The 17,457-nt window shown below is 41.0% G+C and overlaps 1 protein-coding gene across 13 annotated transcripts in view; it reads right to left on the reverse strand.

Annotated features, from left to right (window-relative positions):
* KMT2C (lysine methyltransferase 2C) overlaps positions 1-17,457 on the reverse strand; it is a 211,770-nt gene that overhangs the window by 8,957 nt on the left and 185,356 nt on the right. For 11 of the 13 annotated variants that reach the window (XM_086614336.1, XM_086614346.1, XM_086614342.1 and 8 more), the window contains 13 exons: positions 17,194-17,272; positions 17,012-17,075; positions 14,401-14,633; positions 8,431-10,119; positions 6,617-6,829; positions 5,999-6,163; positions 4,586-4,727; positions 3,629-3,776; positions 2,840-3,018; positions 2,579-2,733; positions 2,135-2,387; positions 1,436-1,575; positions 330-434 (listed from right to left, as the gene is read on the reverse strand). In XM_086614336.1, coding sequence (XP_086470462.1) covers positions 330-434; positions 1,436-1,575; positions 2,135-2,387; positions 2,579-2,733; positions 2,840-3,018; positions 3,629-3,776; positions 4,586-4,727; positions 5,999-6,163; positions 6,617-6,829; positions 8,431-10,119; positions 14,401-14,633; positions 17,012-17,075; positions 17,194-17,272 — 3,565 coding nt within the window. The remainder of the gene's footprint in view (positions 1-329; positions 435-1,435; positions 1,576-2,134; positions 2,388-2,578; positions 2,734-2,839; positions 3,019-3,628; positions 3,777-4,585; positions 4,728-5,998; positions 6,164-6,616; positions 6,830-8,430; positions 10,120-14,400; positions 14,634-17,011; positions 17,076-17,193; positions 17,273-17,457) is intronic. The other 2 variants (XM_086614339.1, XM_086614340.1) reach the window with 2 other exon arrangements.

Here is a 17,457-nt window from a genome sequence, read left to right on the forward strand (position 1 = left end):
AAATAGCCCTTAAAGACGTCTCTATGGTTTCATACAACGCCCAGAGAAGTTAAATGCCTACTTTTTTGAGACTATGTCTTCAAAGCCTGGGAGGACAGCAAAAGATGGCTTCTCTTCTTCATGCCATGTCAGACAGAAAGTTTTGCAAACATGAACTTTACTTCATGCAGCTGGTTCAGAATCTCAATGTTTGAATATAGAACAACTCACTTATAAACCTTTAAAACAAAGAGTGAACTCCCACCTCCCCCTGCCTCTCCATTTCTGTTCTTCAAAAAATACCTGCAATAATTTCTGCTCACTAGGGTCTACCAGCATTTGATACTTACTTTGTTCTCTGAGTGTTTTGCTTGCACAGCTGCTGAATAAAGAACAAAGCAGTTGTTGCTACAGAATACAATGTCCTTCATTTTATCAGAGCCTTCTTGGGAATCCTGGGAATCAAACACGGAAGATTATCAGAAGTGCACTTTAATACCATTCTTCACATAGTAAGTGTAATGAAACAAGTCTTCCAATCTGGCTAGAAACTCTTTGTTTGTAGAACATTTGTGAAATAATGAGCGATCCTGTGATATAAATACTTGATTATTTGACAGATCTAACGTTACCACCACCTACAACCTTGTTCTTCCAGCGTTTCTTGCCTTCAACAGAAGTTTAACAATCAAAATAAAGCGTTCTATACCATGCACCCATCTGCTCCATAGGCATACTTGCGAAGCAAAATCCATTTTCTTTTATCTTTAGATGGCAAAAGAACCTCTCATTTCAGCCTAATCAAAGACAGATCATACTGTTTTATCTACTGATCCATCTGCAAAACTTTAGTGGGAATTCAGTGCTTTTCTGATGATGAACCCATTACTTTTGTACATAAATTCTGACTATAGATCTTTGTTGCATAATTATCTCAATCTCATTCAAACAAAGAGCAATGGTACTTTTTCAAAGAGTGACAGTTCCCAGTGCAAATGCTCTGGATTTGTGTAGGGCCGTAAGGAGCAGCCTGGGGTATCGTTTAGACAAGAAACAATGCAAAATACAAGACACTGTGACCAAAATCTGATTCCCACTCAAAAACAGTATAAGTATTTTTGCTCTTCTAGTACTTTCTGACACAGCAATATGGCACTGCCTTTTGAATCACGGTCCCTGAATTGGTCACGGAAGGAGGTAGTAGCAGAATTTAGGAAGCTGCCATATTTACTGATATTTACCAAAATTCATTTTATGTAAGTAACAACTTTGATATTTCTTATTTGTACTACGAATGTGCTTGAATGTCCCATCCTGAATTATGACACAGATAGAAGGGAGACCACAAAGAAATCTGGAAGTCTCAGTATCAGTCGGTGTGACAAGCAGTAGTCTCTGTTGCCTTTGGTTGCTCATTCACCATTACATGCAAGAAACCCAACTGCCAGGGCAGTACCTGTTTAAGGAAAGGCAGGTCTTTGAAGGACTTCCGCACACCACTACCAAGAACCACAACTTTGCAATGAGAGCACCATCGAGGTCTCAATGCTGAGCCTTCTGCAATATTCTGGCTGTGATCCTTAAAGCCACCTATACCTACAAAACAGGTCAGTGTGAGAAGCTGTATTATATTAAACCAAATTCATGAGAAATTGCAGTATTCTTCAGTGGTTTAGAGGAGCAGCACGGAAGGCAAGCTTTAGACTACCTCCTGATGGGGCAATTGTTTAATCTAGACCAAAACCAACTGTGTGAACAACAAGGCAAAAATACGTTCTTGTGTAAGAAACAAGTAACAAACCAACATAGGAATACACGCCTAAAGGATTGTGTCAAGTTTTCCAGCATAGGAACAATCTTTCTGAATGACGGATTTAAAATCAGACTGGACAAAAAACCTAATAATGTTGGGAACTACCGAAGAAATACCTCACTGACAGTGACGTAGATCACAGAAATCAGAGATGGATCAGACCTACTACGTTACGGTTAACATCAGGAGCAGGTTCACATGTACTGATCACGTAAGAAGAGAACAGTATTTTTTAGAACAAGAATCAATAATTTAATTCTAGAGCATGAATTTATGAGGCTGAAATACTGACTCAGTTAAAACTTTAGTACTGAAAACTCAAAAGAATGAATGCTTACTCACCATTGCTGTTTCCAGGAAACGGCACATTAGGTTGTTTCAGTCCGTAAGACCCTACAATCCTGGCAGGTCCCATGGATCCTGCCTGAGGACCTTGAAGTAGTAAGTGTTGCCTGTACTCCATAGATGGGTTCACTCTGTGAGTGTTGGCGGTTGCCATGGAGGATGGGACGTCTGGAGCATTACTAACCTCGTAACTGTTGGGAATTCTGACGTGGAGCAGGTTGGAGAACGCCGCTACAACGCTACTAATGTTCTAAAAACAGTAATAAAAACATACCTTTAGTTCTCAGCAAATGGGTGGTAAGATAGCAAGAATATAAATTATTAGAAGATTGCAACAGTTGTTTTATTGTACTACACTATAATCTCTTCAAATTCACTGTATATAAAATATATTAACTGTTGTTTTATTTTACGTATGTAACACAAGTTTATTTCTTTTACCTCAGCAGCTGTGGGATGTAAAGTAATTGCTACAGATATAAGGCCAGATTTAGGACCATTCTGGGATGGTCCAAGCTGAGAGGCAAAGAAGCCAGAACCAGGTAACGCTCCTGAACCAGGTTCTGATTTTATATAATTCCTTTTGGCTTCTGAACCTGGAAATAAAACAAAATACACCAGGTTAATCCTCCATGCACCTGAATGCAAAAAACAAACCAAAACAAAGCCTACTTCTAATTGTTTGCTCTACTGCAGTCTCACCTTTTCCAGTACTGCTTGGTAGGATGGGAATGATGGGAGATGGAACAGGTTCTGGATTCTCCTCCTTTACGACTGACAAGTCCGGATACCTACTTATTTCCATGCCCACCACGCTTTCAGGAGAGGAAGAAGGAACAAAGCTGTCAGGAGTGTCCCTGTCCTCACAGTGATCTTGAACCCTGGAACAAAATCCAAAAGAGCTTTTTTGGAAACTTTTTGGAAATGGCCTAAAAACCTTCGTTAAGCCAAAGTTCTAAATCATGACAGGGAGCTATCACGCACTTGCTTCTTGCTACTAGTCATGGAATGCAATTACGTAGTAGGCCATTCCTTCTATGTATCTCACACTCCGTTTCACATGGTGGGAAAGATACACAAAAAACTCAGAAACTGAGTAGAGCTGGGGAGTGTTGAGGCTGTCTGACACTTGCACAGTGCTGCTGTCTGGCACAGCAGCTATGTACTGTCGTGGTACAATAGTACCATCTTGCTCCAGGAAAATTTCAATTTGTATCATTTAATTTCACTTTTAATAGAGCAAGGTAACGAATCCTTAACTACCTAACAGAATCTAGAGTTTAGCAGTGGAAGAAGTCACCTATTTCACTATGCTGCTCTCTGTGGGGAACACTCAGAGTTAACCAGGACAAATTATCTCAGTATGTTCTTTGCACCGTGCGGCTGTGCACGATGGATTTCATTTCTTCACGCCTTCACAGTCTCATCTCCTGCTGAAAGATCACAGAATCTGCTCCAAATACATATTTGAAGATGTCAAGGAGAACCTACCTTAACTCCTCCTGATTGTTGTGAGGTGGTGTTGGAAGGGAAGCAGGAACATCCACAGTTTTAGGGCCCTGGGCCATTGCTCTCGCTAATAAATCATCTTGTGGTCTGAAAGGCAACTGCAACTGCTTTGGCCCCAGAGCTTTGGTAACTAAAAACACAAATGCACAGCACAGTGAGACACCTGTACAGCTGTACATTGATATACATTCTGTGTAACGGGGTACTGGTGGCTCCCCGACACAACCAAGGCGTTACAGCAGATGGTGGCACCACTCTCAGCCACTTGTAGGTCAAGAATTTTTGACCGTTCATGATTAATCTCCATATTTAAAGAGACCTGCAAATTTTGAGCAAAAAGGGCTCAAAAGGCTTTTCAGTGTGCCTTCTGCCAGTGTGAGAGGATTTTTGTTTTACTTAAAAAAAAAAAAAAGAAATCAGCAACTTTGTAACAATAAAGGAAAAGGAGTTGGAAAAAAAAGATTTTAATCACTGAACAGTCCTTATGAAAAGGCAGTATAATGTTTTATTTATTAGGAAGAAATTTTAATTGGCCAAATTACAAGAATCACAAAATACCTACTGACTACATGCAAAGCCTGCTGAAGGTACATTTCAGGTAGCCTGCTTTTGAGCTCACTGACTACCTCGTCAGGCATTTGTACTGGACGTAAAAAAAATCTGACGTTAAGGTCGTCTTTTTCATTTCTCAAGAGTGTTCATGTTTCTCAGCATGTTTTGGAAAGGGAAAGGAAAGGAAAAGAATAGGGAAAGTCTATCATTTGACACTATACTGATGTAAAACAAAGCTGGCTAATAATAACTAAAACCTTAAACAGGCTGGGCATGCTGTTTTTATAAAAGAAGACTACTGGAACTGAAAAGCATGCCAGTTATCCATTTTGTAATTTGCTACAAATTTGACTCATTTATTATGGAAGCAAAAGGTATTAATCTTACCATCATGACCTCCTAACATACCAGCCTTGCCAGCAAGTTCCTCAGTGGTTGCAAAGCCATTTACCAACTTCTGGCACGCCACCGGCGGTGGTGTGGGAGGGAGAGAGGCCGGGGGTGTGGGAGGATTGCTCAGATTGTTCTGCTGCACGAGAGGAGAGAACCGTAAATCAGCCGTGGAGCTCAGGGTGAAAACCTGCCTTGTTCTGGTACTAGATAACGTAACCCACTCACGTATTTTTACACCCAGAGGTAGCACCGACGAGCAGCGATCGTTAGTTCTCAAGTATGAGACTCAACACATAGAAGTGTCTACTCTAGAACACATAATGCTTCGCTATTCGTGTCTCAACGATATTATCAGAGAAATAGCTTACATGAGGAGTATACATTCCTGAACGAAGACAGAGCTAAGTGAGTTACAGAAGCACAAAAAGCATTTTTAGGAATGGTTTGGGAGGCCCAACAAGTTCCTACAGTTTAAGCAAAGGTCTGAACTTAAGACTGAGTGAGATACTCCACAGTGACTCTCCATCACCATAAGCAAGTCAGCTGACCCGATGCTCACTAAAAGGGAAGCTACCTCACATGTAGCACAGGATAAGCTCTCACTGAAGCAGTTACCATGGAGAAGCAGACACTCTGCAAGTTCACGCTCCAGGCTACTTCTCACTAGCTTAACCGCCCGTGCTTTAAACAAAAATTAAATGAGAACTTCAGTATCTGTTCTTGTTGCAGTCGTGCCTACAAAGCCAATACTTTACTCACTTTTGACCACAGCAACCATTTCTGCTAGGTCACACTCTCAGTTTACATGCTGTGTAAGGCTGGAGTAACCACTATGGCTTTTTAATAAGTTACTGAAGTTTTTATATTAGGGCAGCCAAGCAGCAAATTTGATTCTGTCTGCTTGCTGCTCTCTCAATATCGCCACTCTGATCCCAGAGACCGAGTTTTAAATTCTGTGTGTTTTTAGCTCCATTCTGTGTGCTATTAGCTCGTCAACAAACAGTGTATTTTGTTCAGAGTTCTCAGGTTCTTAGTCAGGGCTTAGTGAACAAATGGAGAAAGTCCGTTTCCCACTTAATTCACATTAAGAAATGCTTTCAATGACTTCGTGAAGTATTGAGAACTGAGGCTTTTCTGCTCCATAAAACTGGATCTACAATTTTAGTATCCATTTGTAAAACGAATACTTGTAGGTTTTAATTGGTTTACAACACGGTTTCTAGAACCGATTTCCACTTTCAGAGAGTAAAACAATGGTGACTGTTTCACCACTGCACCACCCACCTAGTCTGGCAACAGAAAATTATTTTCTTCTGGTTGCATGCAAGGCAGAACTCTAACCAACTCACAGTAATGACGTCATAAACTTCTTTTCTCATGCAATAGAAATCCAGATTAAAACCGTACCTTGTAAATGAGCTGGGAGTAGTAATCTGAAGCCCCATCAAGAGTAGCACTACCAAAACTTCCTACAAGTCGATTTCCACCATTTAGCTGGCCACTGCCGTAGGGAAGAAAGTGCGCAAAGCTCACTCCAATTATTGGCTCCACCAAAGGCAGAAGAGAAAGCTGCTACATTAAAAGAAAAAAAAAGTTAGAAATTAATTTAACTATAACATAGAAGCATCACAGATCTCCAAACATCAGTACAGCAGTTTCTAATTTAAAAAAATAATCGGAATTTACCCACTATCAGTAAACTGTGTCAAACACAGGTCTGTCCCTTAAGGAAGGTGGTTCCCCTGCCCATCGGAGCCACGGCTCCGGCTTCCTGGTAGTTCAGCCACAGAGGATTCCAGAGCTGACAGGAACTCCATGGCTTTGAGACTACCAAATGCTTGCCATGTCAATAGATCTTCCAAATTGAAATAAAACCAAAACTTTAAATTTCCTAGTTTTGCAGAAGTTTTCATTTTCTCCACCCTGTACTCAAAATTCAACTTAATGGTCAACTTCATTTCCATCATGAGAAGTCCACTTTTTCAAGTGTCCTCTTGATGCATCACCCAACATCTGTATATCTACCTGTTTTAACTGGATGAAAGTATCAGCATTAGGGTAAATAGCTTGCTTTTCTTCTTCCTCTTTTTTTCTTTTCTTGGATCGAGGAGCTGCCTTCTCTCCTGTCCTCTGAGTTCGTTTATTTCTCTGTTTCTTGGTTTCAGGTCCTACCTCGGTTCTTTGAAGCTGGCTGTTACTACACCCAAATGCACCTTGCATCTGGTTTCCTGCAGTTTGCTGGTATAAAAGAAAAGGAGAAGTAGAATTTTTGATATTTTAATACACAGTTCATTCAATTTTGCTGCACTGTAGTCTGAAAGAACACACATAGTATAATAAATCTCATCGATAACAAACAGTTTTACAGTTTGTTTACTTCGCTGTCTCACTGGTAATTCTTAACTGCTCTACTGTCCCTACACTCAGAATTACGACCTATCATTAACACCACTAACATCTGAAAACATCGTTAAAAACTCACAGATCAGAAACATTTTCTTTTGAATACCCCCTAAAATAAAGTTCCATGAGCACGCAACCTTAGAGATTTTCACGAGGGCATGATGAAAGGCAGATTTGGTTGCAGAAAAAAGGTGTGTGAGTTCAGATAATACAAAGGCATTCTGAGGTTAGAAACAACAGTATTGTGAAACACTTCTGGATTGTAGCATTCACTTGAATATTTTCAGTCTGAATTTGCAAAGCCACTCTTCACATAAAGGGATAGTTGTGTAAAAGCGATCAGAATGGGAGTTGGCAACACAACAAATCGTGGCAAACCAAAAGAAAGTCCAATTTCATTTTATCAATTATTTCTTTAAACAGCTCTGCTTGACTCCTACTGCAAGTACTCTCAGCACTACTCCTGTCATGCATGTTTTAACTGTGGATCTTTGACACTTACGTTAAGTTACATGCTGCTTGCAATTACCTTTATTTTTATCAGTCTTTATTCGTTTTGAATGTGTTTAAATTTTGTTTCAAGGATGTATTTAGAGTTTAGGCAGGCATAAACCAAAACTGAGTACGGAATAAAGACTACCATAGAACTACTGACAAATCTAAGTGTAAAATGTATCCTACCGCCACAGAAAGCAATTTTCTTCAGGTCTAATTTAAGAACCTTATAAATTATTAAATCACATAATGCCATTAATATAAAGAATTAATGCTCCCTTCCATTAAAGTGAAATTAATTAGAGAAATATTCTCTGACACAGAAATCCAGCAATTTTAGGAGATTTAACAATTTCACACTTTTGATAAAAATTCCTAGAGCGTAGTGTCTACTAAAATTAGAGACAATATACAATTTTCACAGGCAAAAACCAAGCATGGACTTGGTTCATTCACAGAACACTCCAACTGGTGCAGCTGAAGAGGTGTGAGGCTCAGCCCTACAGCTCTGCAAAGGCACACAGGTCATCCTGTACGTGACCGTGGTGGAGCCACAGAAGAAAGCAGCACACAGACAAACGGTACACTGCACAGAAACGTACCAGCAGAGTCATACTGTAAAATCTTGCCTTGATCTTGTTAAATACGAGGAAGTGGCATTTTCTAAGATGATTATCTAAAGAAAAACTACCTTTTGCATTTTAATAATTTCTGAATACACTGATCTACAAAGTCATATTAAAACTTGTTCTTGTTGTAACACAGATGATTTGCTCATGGAGAAAAGGCAGGAAGGGAGGTAAAAATTCCTTAAAGCTGTTTATTCCACCCTTGTGCAGGTAGGTTATCTCCCCACCTTTTCACAAATGCCTGCGATAAGGGCACAGACCAGCCTTTGATTGTTGATGATCACTGTATAACGAAACCAGTAACAGGCTCACCATTCCTTCAGCTGAATTCTGCTTCTCTGTTAACTTCTTATCCCCAGAAGCCTCCTCTTCCGTTCGGCCGCTGCTCTCCGATTTCTGATTTAGAAGAGATGAGGACTTCTTATTTTTAAGCAGGTGCTTCAGCAATTCATTCCCTGACTCCCCTTTCGCTACTGGAACGCTAGCTGGTTGTGCTGGACTCTGAGCTGAAGAGGCAGGTTGTGATGTGACTTTATCTTCTTCCACCTTAATACTGCTTGGATTTTCGGGTTTAGGCTCAGCTTGTCCTGAGCATTGATCAGTTTCTGCCTTTTCCAGTTTAACTTCTTGAATGCTGGTAGGTGTATCTGTTTTGGCCTTTTCCGTCTCTGTATTTACACTCGGCTGTTTCTGTGGCAGATTGCTATCTGGGAGCTGACGTTCCAGCTCTGGAGAGGTCTGGCTCTCTCCTGCGTTCGATGTTGATGGGCCCGTTAACTCCACTGACTCTTGTTCATCTTGAGGACGTGAAAGTTCATTGGGGGTGTTCACTGTGGGGGTGGAGGTAGAATCAGAAATGGTTGGAGTTGATGGGGCAGTTACATCTGAATGTGGAGTTGACGGGGCTTTTATTGACTCGGCATCATCGTCCTTTTTCTTTTTCCGTGTCCTTTTCTTTTTTCCTTTCTCTTCTGGGATTATGTCAGAATACAGCTGTATGAGAGATTGGCTTGATCCAGGGAAGCTTGTTGCCTGGGGCACACTAGTGTCCGAACCACAAGGGGCACCACTACTGAGTACTGTAGATGAAGGCACAGCAGAAGGAAACGGAGGTCTGACTTGGTTCTGTGTAAAGGCAGCCCCAGGGAGATTCCCATGAGTTTGTTTTACATTATGGAAATTAGGGGCTCCACCTGGAACAGCAGATGCATCAGGTCCAAAAGTTGTAGGTGCCACTGGCCTTCGCTCATTGCTTTGCATAAAGTTTGTGGCAGGAGGTGAGGTCACAGAACCTGGTTGCAGAATTTGCCCCATTTGCTGCTGTTGATGCTGTGGAGACTGCTGAAGAGGTCGCGGAGTTTGCATGAAATCGCAAGGTAGATCAGAATTAAAGAAAGGTATCTGAGATAAGGATGTTCTGTTATTTAAGTCAGACCCCATCATACCATGCTGTTCCAGTTCCATTCTCTGCTGTAAAGCCCTCTGTCGATCTACCTCCTGCATAAGCTGAATGCGTTGCCGCTCCTGTTGCTCTCGTAAACGCTCCTTCCTTTCCCGCTCTTGAAAACTTTCACTAAAAGGGTTATTGTCCTCAAATTCCACCCTTGGTGGTGGCCCTGACTGCGCAGTTGCATTTGGACCAGGCACAGGAGCTGGGGTACCAGAAGTAATGGGCAGCGGTGTCATCGGAGGCTGCATCCTTGCTGTATTCATGGAAATATGACTTGCAGGAGCATTTGCAGATTGCCATCCAGATAAATTTGGCATTCTGGTTGGATTGGACTGCCCAGGGATTACCACTGTATGTTGCTGATGCTGGAGCTGTTGTGTCACCATGGGGAAGTTCTGCTGATTAATTGCTGGTGATGTTCCTCCTGGAACCATTGGGGGTTGAGCCTGGACACCAGGCATTATAGCATGCGGTGCCATTCCACACTGCTGCTGCTGCTTGATTCGATATTCCTCAATTAGTTCCGCATGCTCTTTCTGCTGCTTTCGAATCTAAAAATTAAAAAAGTCATTACTCATCTCTGACATGTACTGACTATGTAAGCAGCATAAAACATGTAACTCACCATTGTCATTTCAGCAGACAACGAACCTCAGGCAAAACCAGCGTTTGTCCACAGTCTTATTTTCTCTCCCTTTTTATGGCTTAGTAGCCATTATTTCATTAGAAATTCTATCCATCCCAAAATTTTAGAAAAAATAACAGTGCCTCAAAGTCCTAATTACATACTAAGACTGCACTATGTTAGAGAATATAAAAACCTAAACCAAAAGTGATCTTTACCCCACAGATCTTACATCAATGCATGGGATAACAACAGTTGGGAACAGACAGGAAAAAGGAAACAGTGAGGTGGATGATGTTCACATATCAGTAAAAATTTTTAAAAGATGTAATTGAAAAGGAGAAGTTTGCAGGAAAACAGTGAGGTAGATTCCCATTTATTCACAGGCAGATCCTCAAACATCACACAGCACAGGAAACAGGCAACTGCTGCTTTCGAGTTTTAAATTTTAAGGTGAAAATAAATGGGACTTGGATGCTTGAAGTCTAGTAGTTTATTTTTAAGGTAAGCAGGAGAAGCCAATGGAACGATATGAGTGTCACCAGGACAAGAGAGGGCATTTCAGAAACACAATAGATACCTAACTACACTGCCCTCTGAAAAATAAATGGATTTGTAATCCACTGGTTACTGACATTATGGAAAATCTCTCTCTTACTCCTACTCATTAGATTATGACTTGTGCAATTTCCATTCACTGTTTGTACCGATAGAGAATAAGTCCACAACATAATCAGAAATGTTTGATTGTACACTCCTTTATCTGGTGCAAGGGACAACCCAGACAGCTCAGGACAACAAAGATATTACAGGACAAACTCCAGAACGCAGGACAGATGCACCCAGAAGGCTATTTACACAGTAATCTCAGGTCCAAGATGATTTATGAGCTCTGGCTTGGCACAGACACCACCAAATAAACAGTGCCACTGCATAAAGCCACCAACTGGAGCGATCTGCATTGCACAGTCCAGTGCTCCAGGACTTCTCGGCGGGTATCCAGCACTGAACCTGTGTTGGCTCTGTATATCTATACAACAAGGCATTCAAACCATCACGTCTTCCCAGGGTCTGCAGTGGCAGATCAGCCACACGACTGTACTTGGCATTAGTTGAGGTGTCATGGGACCAGCACCGACTACACCCATCTGGATCTCAGTCGATCTGCACAGACTGACCTGGTGATTTTAACAGCGTGGGGGAGAACAAGGCAGAGCTCATTAGCACAGGCACAGTGCCATCCAAAGCAGCTGAACTGCCCTGCAGAGACAAGACGGTAGTGTCCACGTGGCTCTGCGCCCGAGCTAACAACCCCGTCAGACATGAGCTCGTGTTGCACAGTTGGGTCCCGTTTCTCTGTGCCTGTGAGCAAGACCAACAGTTCACAGGGATCTGAGAGCTCTTTCTCTATGCATACAGAGACTTCGCTTTTTCAAAAACTAAGGGAAGATGGATTACAGACTCACGACTTGATCCGATGTGAAAGAGTGGTGAACTGCTTCAAACAGAAGGTCCTTAAACTCAGCTCTCGTGAGACCCCACCTGGAATGCTGTGTTCAGCTCTGGAGTCCCCAGCACAAGAAGGACAGGGAGCTACTGGAATGAGTCCAGAGGAGGGCCACAAAGATGATCTGAGGGCTGGAGCACCTCTGCTATGAAGACAGGCTGAGAGAGTTGGGGCTGTTCAGCCTGGAGAAGAGAAGGCTCCGGGGTGATCTTATAGCAGCCTTCCAGTACCTAAAGGGGGCCTACAAGAAAGCTGGAGAGGGACTTTTTACAAGGGTGTGTAGTGATAGGACAAGGGGCAATGGATTTAAACTGAAAGAGGGGAGATTTAGGTTAGATATAAGAAAGAAATTCTTTACATTGAGGGTGGTGAGGTACTGGAACAGGTTGCCCAGAGAAGTTGTGGATGCCCCATCCCTGGAGGTGTTCAAGGGCAGGTTAGATGAGGCTTTGGGCAACCTGGTGTAGTGAAGGATTTCCCTGTCCATGGCAGGGGGTTTGGAACTAGATGATCTTTGAGGTCCCTTCCAACCCAAACCATTCTATGATTCTATGATTCTATGATTCTATAAAAATATACTGTAACAAAACCTTACTTCAGCTCCCACTAGGTATGTAACAAAGTGCTGTTTAGAATGTGGATGGCAGCTCTAAATCAGTGGTTGAAGGGGAGCAGAGGGCATTAACCAGCAGTGTACGAAACTTAAGTTTAAAAATGGAAAAATAAAAGAACCATAATTATGGGGCACTAAATGAATCTGGCAGCAATGTCACGATTAGCAGCTGTTACTTCAACATAACTCCACTGTTAAGCCTAGACTGATGTATGTATGATACAGATTGGTTAAAGTGATTTTTGGGGGGATTTATTCTACTTGAGATTCATTGTGGAAGGGAAAAAAAGAAAAAGGAAGAAATTATGTAGACATAACTTATCTGCTGCATCCCTCTTCCACATAGCCAACTAAGACAAGCCAATTAAAACTCTACCCAGTGCATGCTCTGCCTTGAAGCAACACAGGAGCAAGAACTCGAGCATCAGATAGCACTTAGGACTTCATTCCAAGCAGCCTGCTGCCGATTTTCCCTTTATAATAATAAAGGATAATTCTAAAGCATTTTCATGTTCATCAGGTCTATTTGTTCCTGCCTATGGAAAGATTCCCCACCCATACAATAAGGAGGCATGATGCCAGATAATTTATAAATGATGCCTTGAAGAACACAGCATTCAATATTGTTGGCCAAATCACAGATTTACCAAAACCACCACAGTTCAACTTTAATCTTACTATAACCACAGTTAGAAAATGCAGCAATTGAAATTCCAATTGAATATAAAGAAAGAAAAAAAAAAATCAGTGAAAGTAGTTATACATTGGAACAGAGGCCCTGTTGTGGTTTAACCCCAGCCAGCAACTGAGGACCACGCAGCTGCTTCCTCACCACCACCCTCCCTTGCAGTGGGATGGGGGAGAGAATTGGAGGAAAAAAGGTAAGAAACCTCATGGGCTGATATAAGTTTAATGATTGTAATAAAATAAAATAAAGTAAAATACAATACTGCTAATAAATTGTAACAAAAAGGAAAAAAAACAACAAAAAAGAGAGACAAAACCCAAGAAAAATAAGTTAGCAACCGCTCACCACCCAATGACTGACACCCAGCCAGTCCCAGAGCAGCGATCGCTGCCCTCCGCCAACTCCCTCTGGCTTATATACTGAGCATGACGTGTTATGGTATGGAACATCCCTTTGGCCAGTGTGGGTCAGCTGTCCTGGCTGTGCTCCCCCCCAGCTTCTTGTGGAGAAGAAGCCGGGAGGGCAGGGGCAGTATGAGAACCTGAAGAAGTCCTTGGCTTAATGTAAGCATCGTTTGGCAGCAACTTAGAACATCAGTGTGTTATCAACATTATTCTCATCCTAAATCCAAAACACAGCGCTATACCAGCTACTAGGAAGAAGAACTAACTCTATTTCAGCCAAAACCAGGACAGGTCCCGAGAGGCTGGGAATCTCTACCCTTGGAGATTTACAAAACTTGACCGACAAGGCCCTAAACAACCTGATCTAACCATGAAGTTAGTTCTGCTTTTAACAGGAGACTAGATGATCTCCAGATACGCTTTTGACCTGCATTATTCTCCGATACACTGACAGATATCACACACTGATGATCAGTGACTAGGAACTAGACAGATCATAAAACTGCCCTAACATTAAAGATATGATGAAAAGAGATTTTCAAACAGTAACATTTAACTGGCATATAACCAAGAGGTTTCAATTACACAAAGACACCTGAAAAAAAAAACAAGTTAGAGGTTCATCCAAGCCTGAAACAAAGCCCTGCATGCTAAAACTCTCCTCCTTCGCAGTCTGAATCCTCCATTTATGCTTTTCATGGTGCCAGGAACTCTGTTGCAAATAATTTTCCTAAACAATTTCCCCTCTTCCCAAAGTTCTAAACCAGGTTTTTGTCTTAACTTTTGCTGTAGCATATTCTCCTACAACCCCAGTGTCACCAGCAATCCCGAGTAATGCCATTCCATGCATAAAATATGATAGGGAGTCGCTCCCTTTAAACAAGTTCCACTGCATTTAAGCATTTCAATTCAGCTTTTAGAGGATCTAAAGGACTGAGTCATACCAGTATGACAGCTTAATACTAAGGTGTTCCGTTTTGATTCCAGATAGTTACCTGGTCTAGCTGTTTTTGGACCATACTTTGCTGCTCAGTAACATGTTTAAGCTGTTCTGCATCTTCTTCTGGGAACTCACGGCCAGCTTTCTTGGCGGTACGCTGTTTTGCTGAGAGTGCCTTTTTTGATTTTCTGTGTGCTCCAATTTGCTCCTCAAGGTACTTCTGTTGCATTTGAAGAAGTTGTTGCGTGTCTTGCAGCCATTCCTCATATTGCTTTCTTTGTGAATCATCTAGAGAGAAGGGAAATAAAGTATGATATGATCTCATCCTGGGGGTGAGCTCTCATCCTAGTTTTCAGAAATGAGGTTAAACAATTAGGTTCCATTCTTTTTTTTTTTTGTGAAACCATTGGTCAAGTTCAGCCAAATCTGACAGAGGAGCCGAGATCTCAAGAGATATTAAGGTCTTGGAGTGATTTAAGTAGACAGAGATCCAAATTGCTGCCTTTACTAAGAAAAAGCAGTTTTAACTTAGTCCCTTAATTTCAAGAGACACCAGCACGCTGTCTAGCCAGTCAACGTGCACTGGCTAGCTAGTGAGCAAACGCAGCTTTGAAAGCAGCTACAGAGCCTGGTGGTGCTCTGTTCTGCCACAGAAGACCTCTGGAAGTACTCAGGTACAGGAAAAAATTAGGGAGTGAGGACACAAATTTACAGGAAACACAGACTCATTAATTCTGGTGTTTGTAGAAGAGTTTTGTGTATATATTTCTATTTTTATTACTACTTCTAAGAAAAAAATTAAAATTATAAATATCCATCAAATATTCATGAAATGAGAGAAAGATATTGTTGTCTTTCTAAAAATAACTTTCTCTCAGTCCTCCACACAGGCCGTTCAGCACCAGTGCCTTTTCTTCCCAAAAACAAACACACTTTCATTTAAATTGTAACGGAGACATTACTCTTTTTACAAATGAGAAACGTTGATCTGCAATGAGCAGTCCATTGCTCTCAGATGTTTTTCTCGAGGCAAAACAATCATGTCTGATAACACTTGATCTGCATGAAGCCCAGAATGCGAGAGAGAAGGTTTGGTGACGGTATCTTGTGTCATGATCACATTGTAGCACTGAACTAGGTAACCAGGAATACAGCATGGATCTTTGTTCGTTTAATAAAGATTTCAGTATAACCATATCCTCCTTGTGCTCCAATCCCTACCCCTTCTACTTTAGCAGTCACTGTGGTAGAGACAGCCGTCGACTCTAGCAGCTCAACTAAATCAATTCACAGAGCTGGCTACAGTCTTGAGGGACATCCATTCTTTCAACGGTAAATTCTGTGAAACTAATCACATAACCTGAAGGGACAATGGAGTGGAAACGATGGAGAGTAACTGCAGATGGGAGCAACGTGAAAGTGCAAATGAAAATACTGAAATATTAACAAGTTTCAGGTAAGAATAACTACTACGGAAATGAAAAACAGATTTTCTTACAACAACTCCTACTCTCAACCAGACAGAGCAATGCCACTGCTGACTGCCACGTCAAATTTCACAGAATCACAGAATGGTTTAGGTTGGAAGGGACCTTCAAGATAATCTAGTTCCATCCCCCCTGACATGGGCAGGGACACCTTCCACTAGATCAGGCTGCTGAAAGCCTCATCCAACCTGGCCTTGGACATTTGCAATGATGGGGTATCTACAACTCCTCTGGGAAAACTGTTCCAGTGCCTCACCACCCTCAATGTAAAAAATTTCTTCCTTACATCTAACCAAAATCTCCCCTCTTTCAGTTTAAATCCATTCTCCCTTGTCCTATCACTACAGGCCCTTGTCAAAAGTCCCTCTCCAGCTTTCTTGTAGCTTTCTTTCTTTAGCCAGTAATTAATATAGAAAATATTACTAAAGCTTCTCATTACACATTTAGCGCTGCTACTCCAGTTTCGGGAAAAGGCAAAGGTGTTTACTTCTCTTCCTTATTCAGAAATATCAAATAAAGTTTTTGCAGTTACAGAAACACCTTTTTTTTTAACGTGGTCTTCCTCTCCCAACGTATGCTCAGTTTTAATTTCTGCTGATAAATCTTGTTCTCATCATAGAGACTAAGATTTACAACTGATCTAGGGCAAGCAGAAATCAGGAATGCAAACTACTAGTGCTACATATTTCTGCTTTCCACAATTGTGGTTCCCAGCCAGTCTTGCTTAACTAATGCCTGGAAAGCTTTTGTCGGTATTCTTCAAAATGACAATGATGAACAAACCCTTTTGCTTCTGTAATAAAAAATAACCCTTTAAGATAGACTGTTGTTCTCACTGAGCTCAGAATATTATAACAAAAATGAACATCAGGTTTCTGAGATAGCAGTCTGTTAGTTAATGGATTACTATTCTCACACGAATTAAAATAATGCTGATTTTCTGTTTGTTCTGTTTCCCTCTTTCCTTGTGGTGTTTTTTTGGGATAGCTTTACAGAAAAAATGTTAATAGCATTTACTATGCATTCCTTTATTAACTGGTATAGTAATGATGAAATTTCTCAATTTTAAAAGGATGAATTTCTCAGAGACAGGACCCACTTATGGATATTTCATTTTAAAGAAAACAGAACTGTAGAATGAAACATCAACATACAATAAATTATTAAATCTGTACTTACTGACAAAACCAGGACCAAAATTGGGAGGATTAGGTCTAGAAATCTGAGGTGTCAAACTTCCGTCCTAGAAATTTCAGTAAAACATATAGACAAGGATATTAAATCATGATTCAGTTAAAAAAATATCTCAAACTAGTCATTATTAAACATTTTTGCTTAAACTCTGTATCAAGTTGTATTACCTGCGTAATTGCCTGCTGCATATGATTCTGGCCTTCACTGGTCTGAGCCCCTGGCACTGGCTGACCCATAAAGGGAAATCTATTGATACATAAACAAAAAGGGAAATTGTAACTTTTAAAACTGGTGAGTATTTTACAGAAGAGACAACCTTTTGTATTTCACTGAACTTAAACCACGCATCCAAATATTTTACGGACATTTGCTCAAACTTCTGTACCAAACTTTTTCACTGTCTGGAGAATATTATTTCTCATTTGATGCTA

This window comes from Tauraco erythrolophus, chromosome 7 (genome assembly GCF_009769465.1).
Source record: "Tauraco erythrolophus isolate bTauEry1 chromosome 7, bTauEry1.pri, whole genome shotgun sequence".
Classification (NCBI taxonomy): Eukaryota; Metazoa; Chordata; class Aves; order Musophagiformes; family Musophagidae; genus Tauraco; species Tauraco erythrolophus.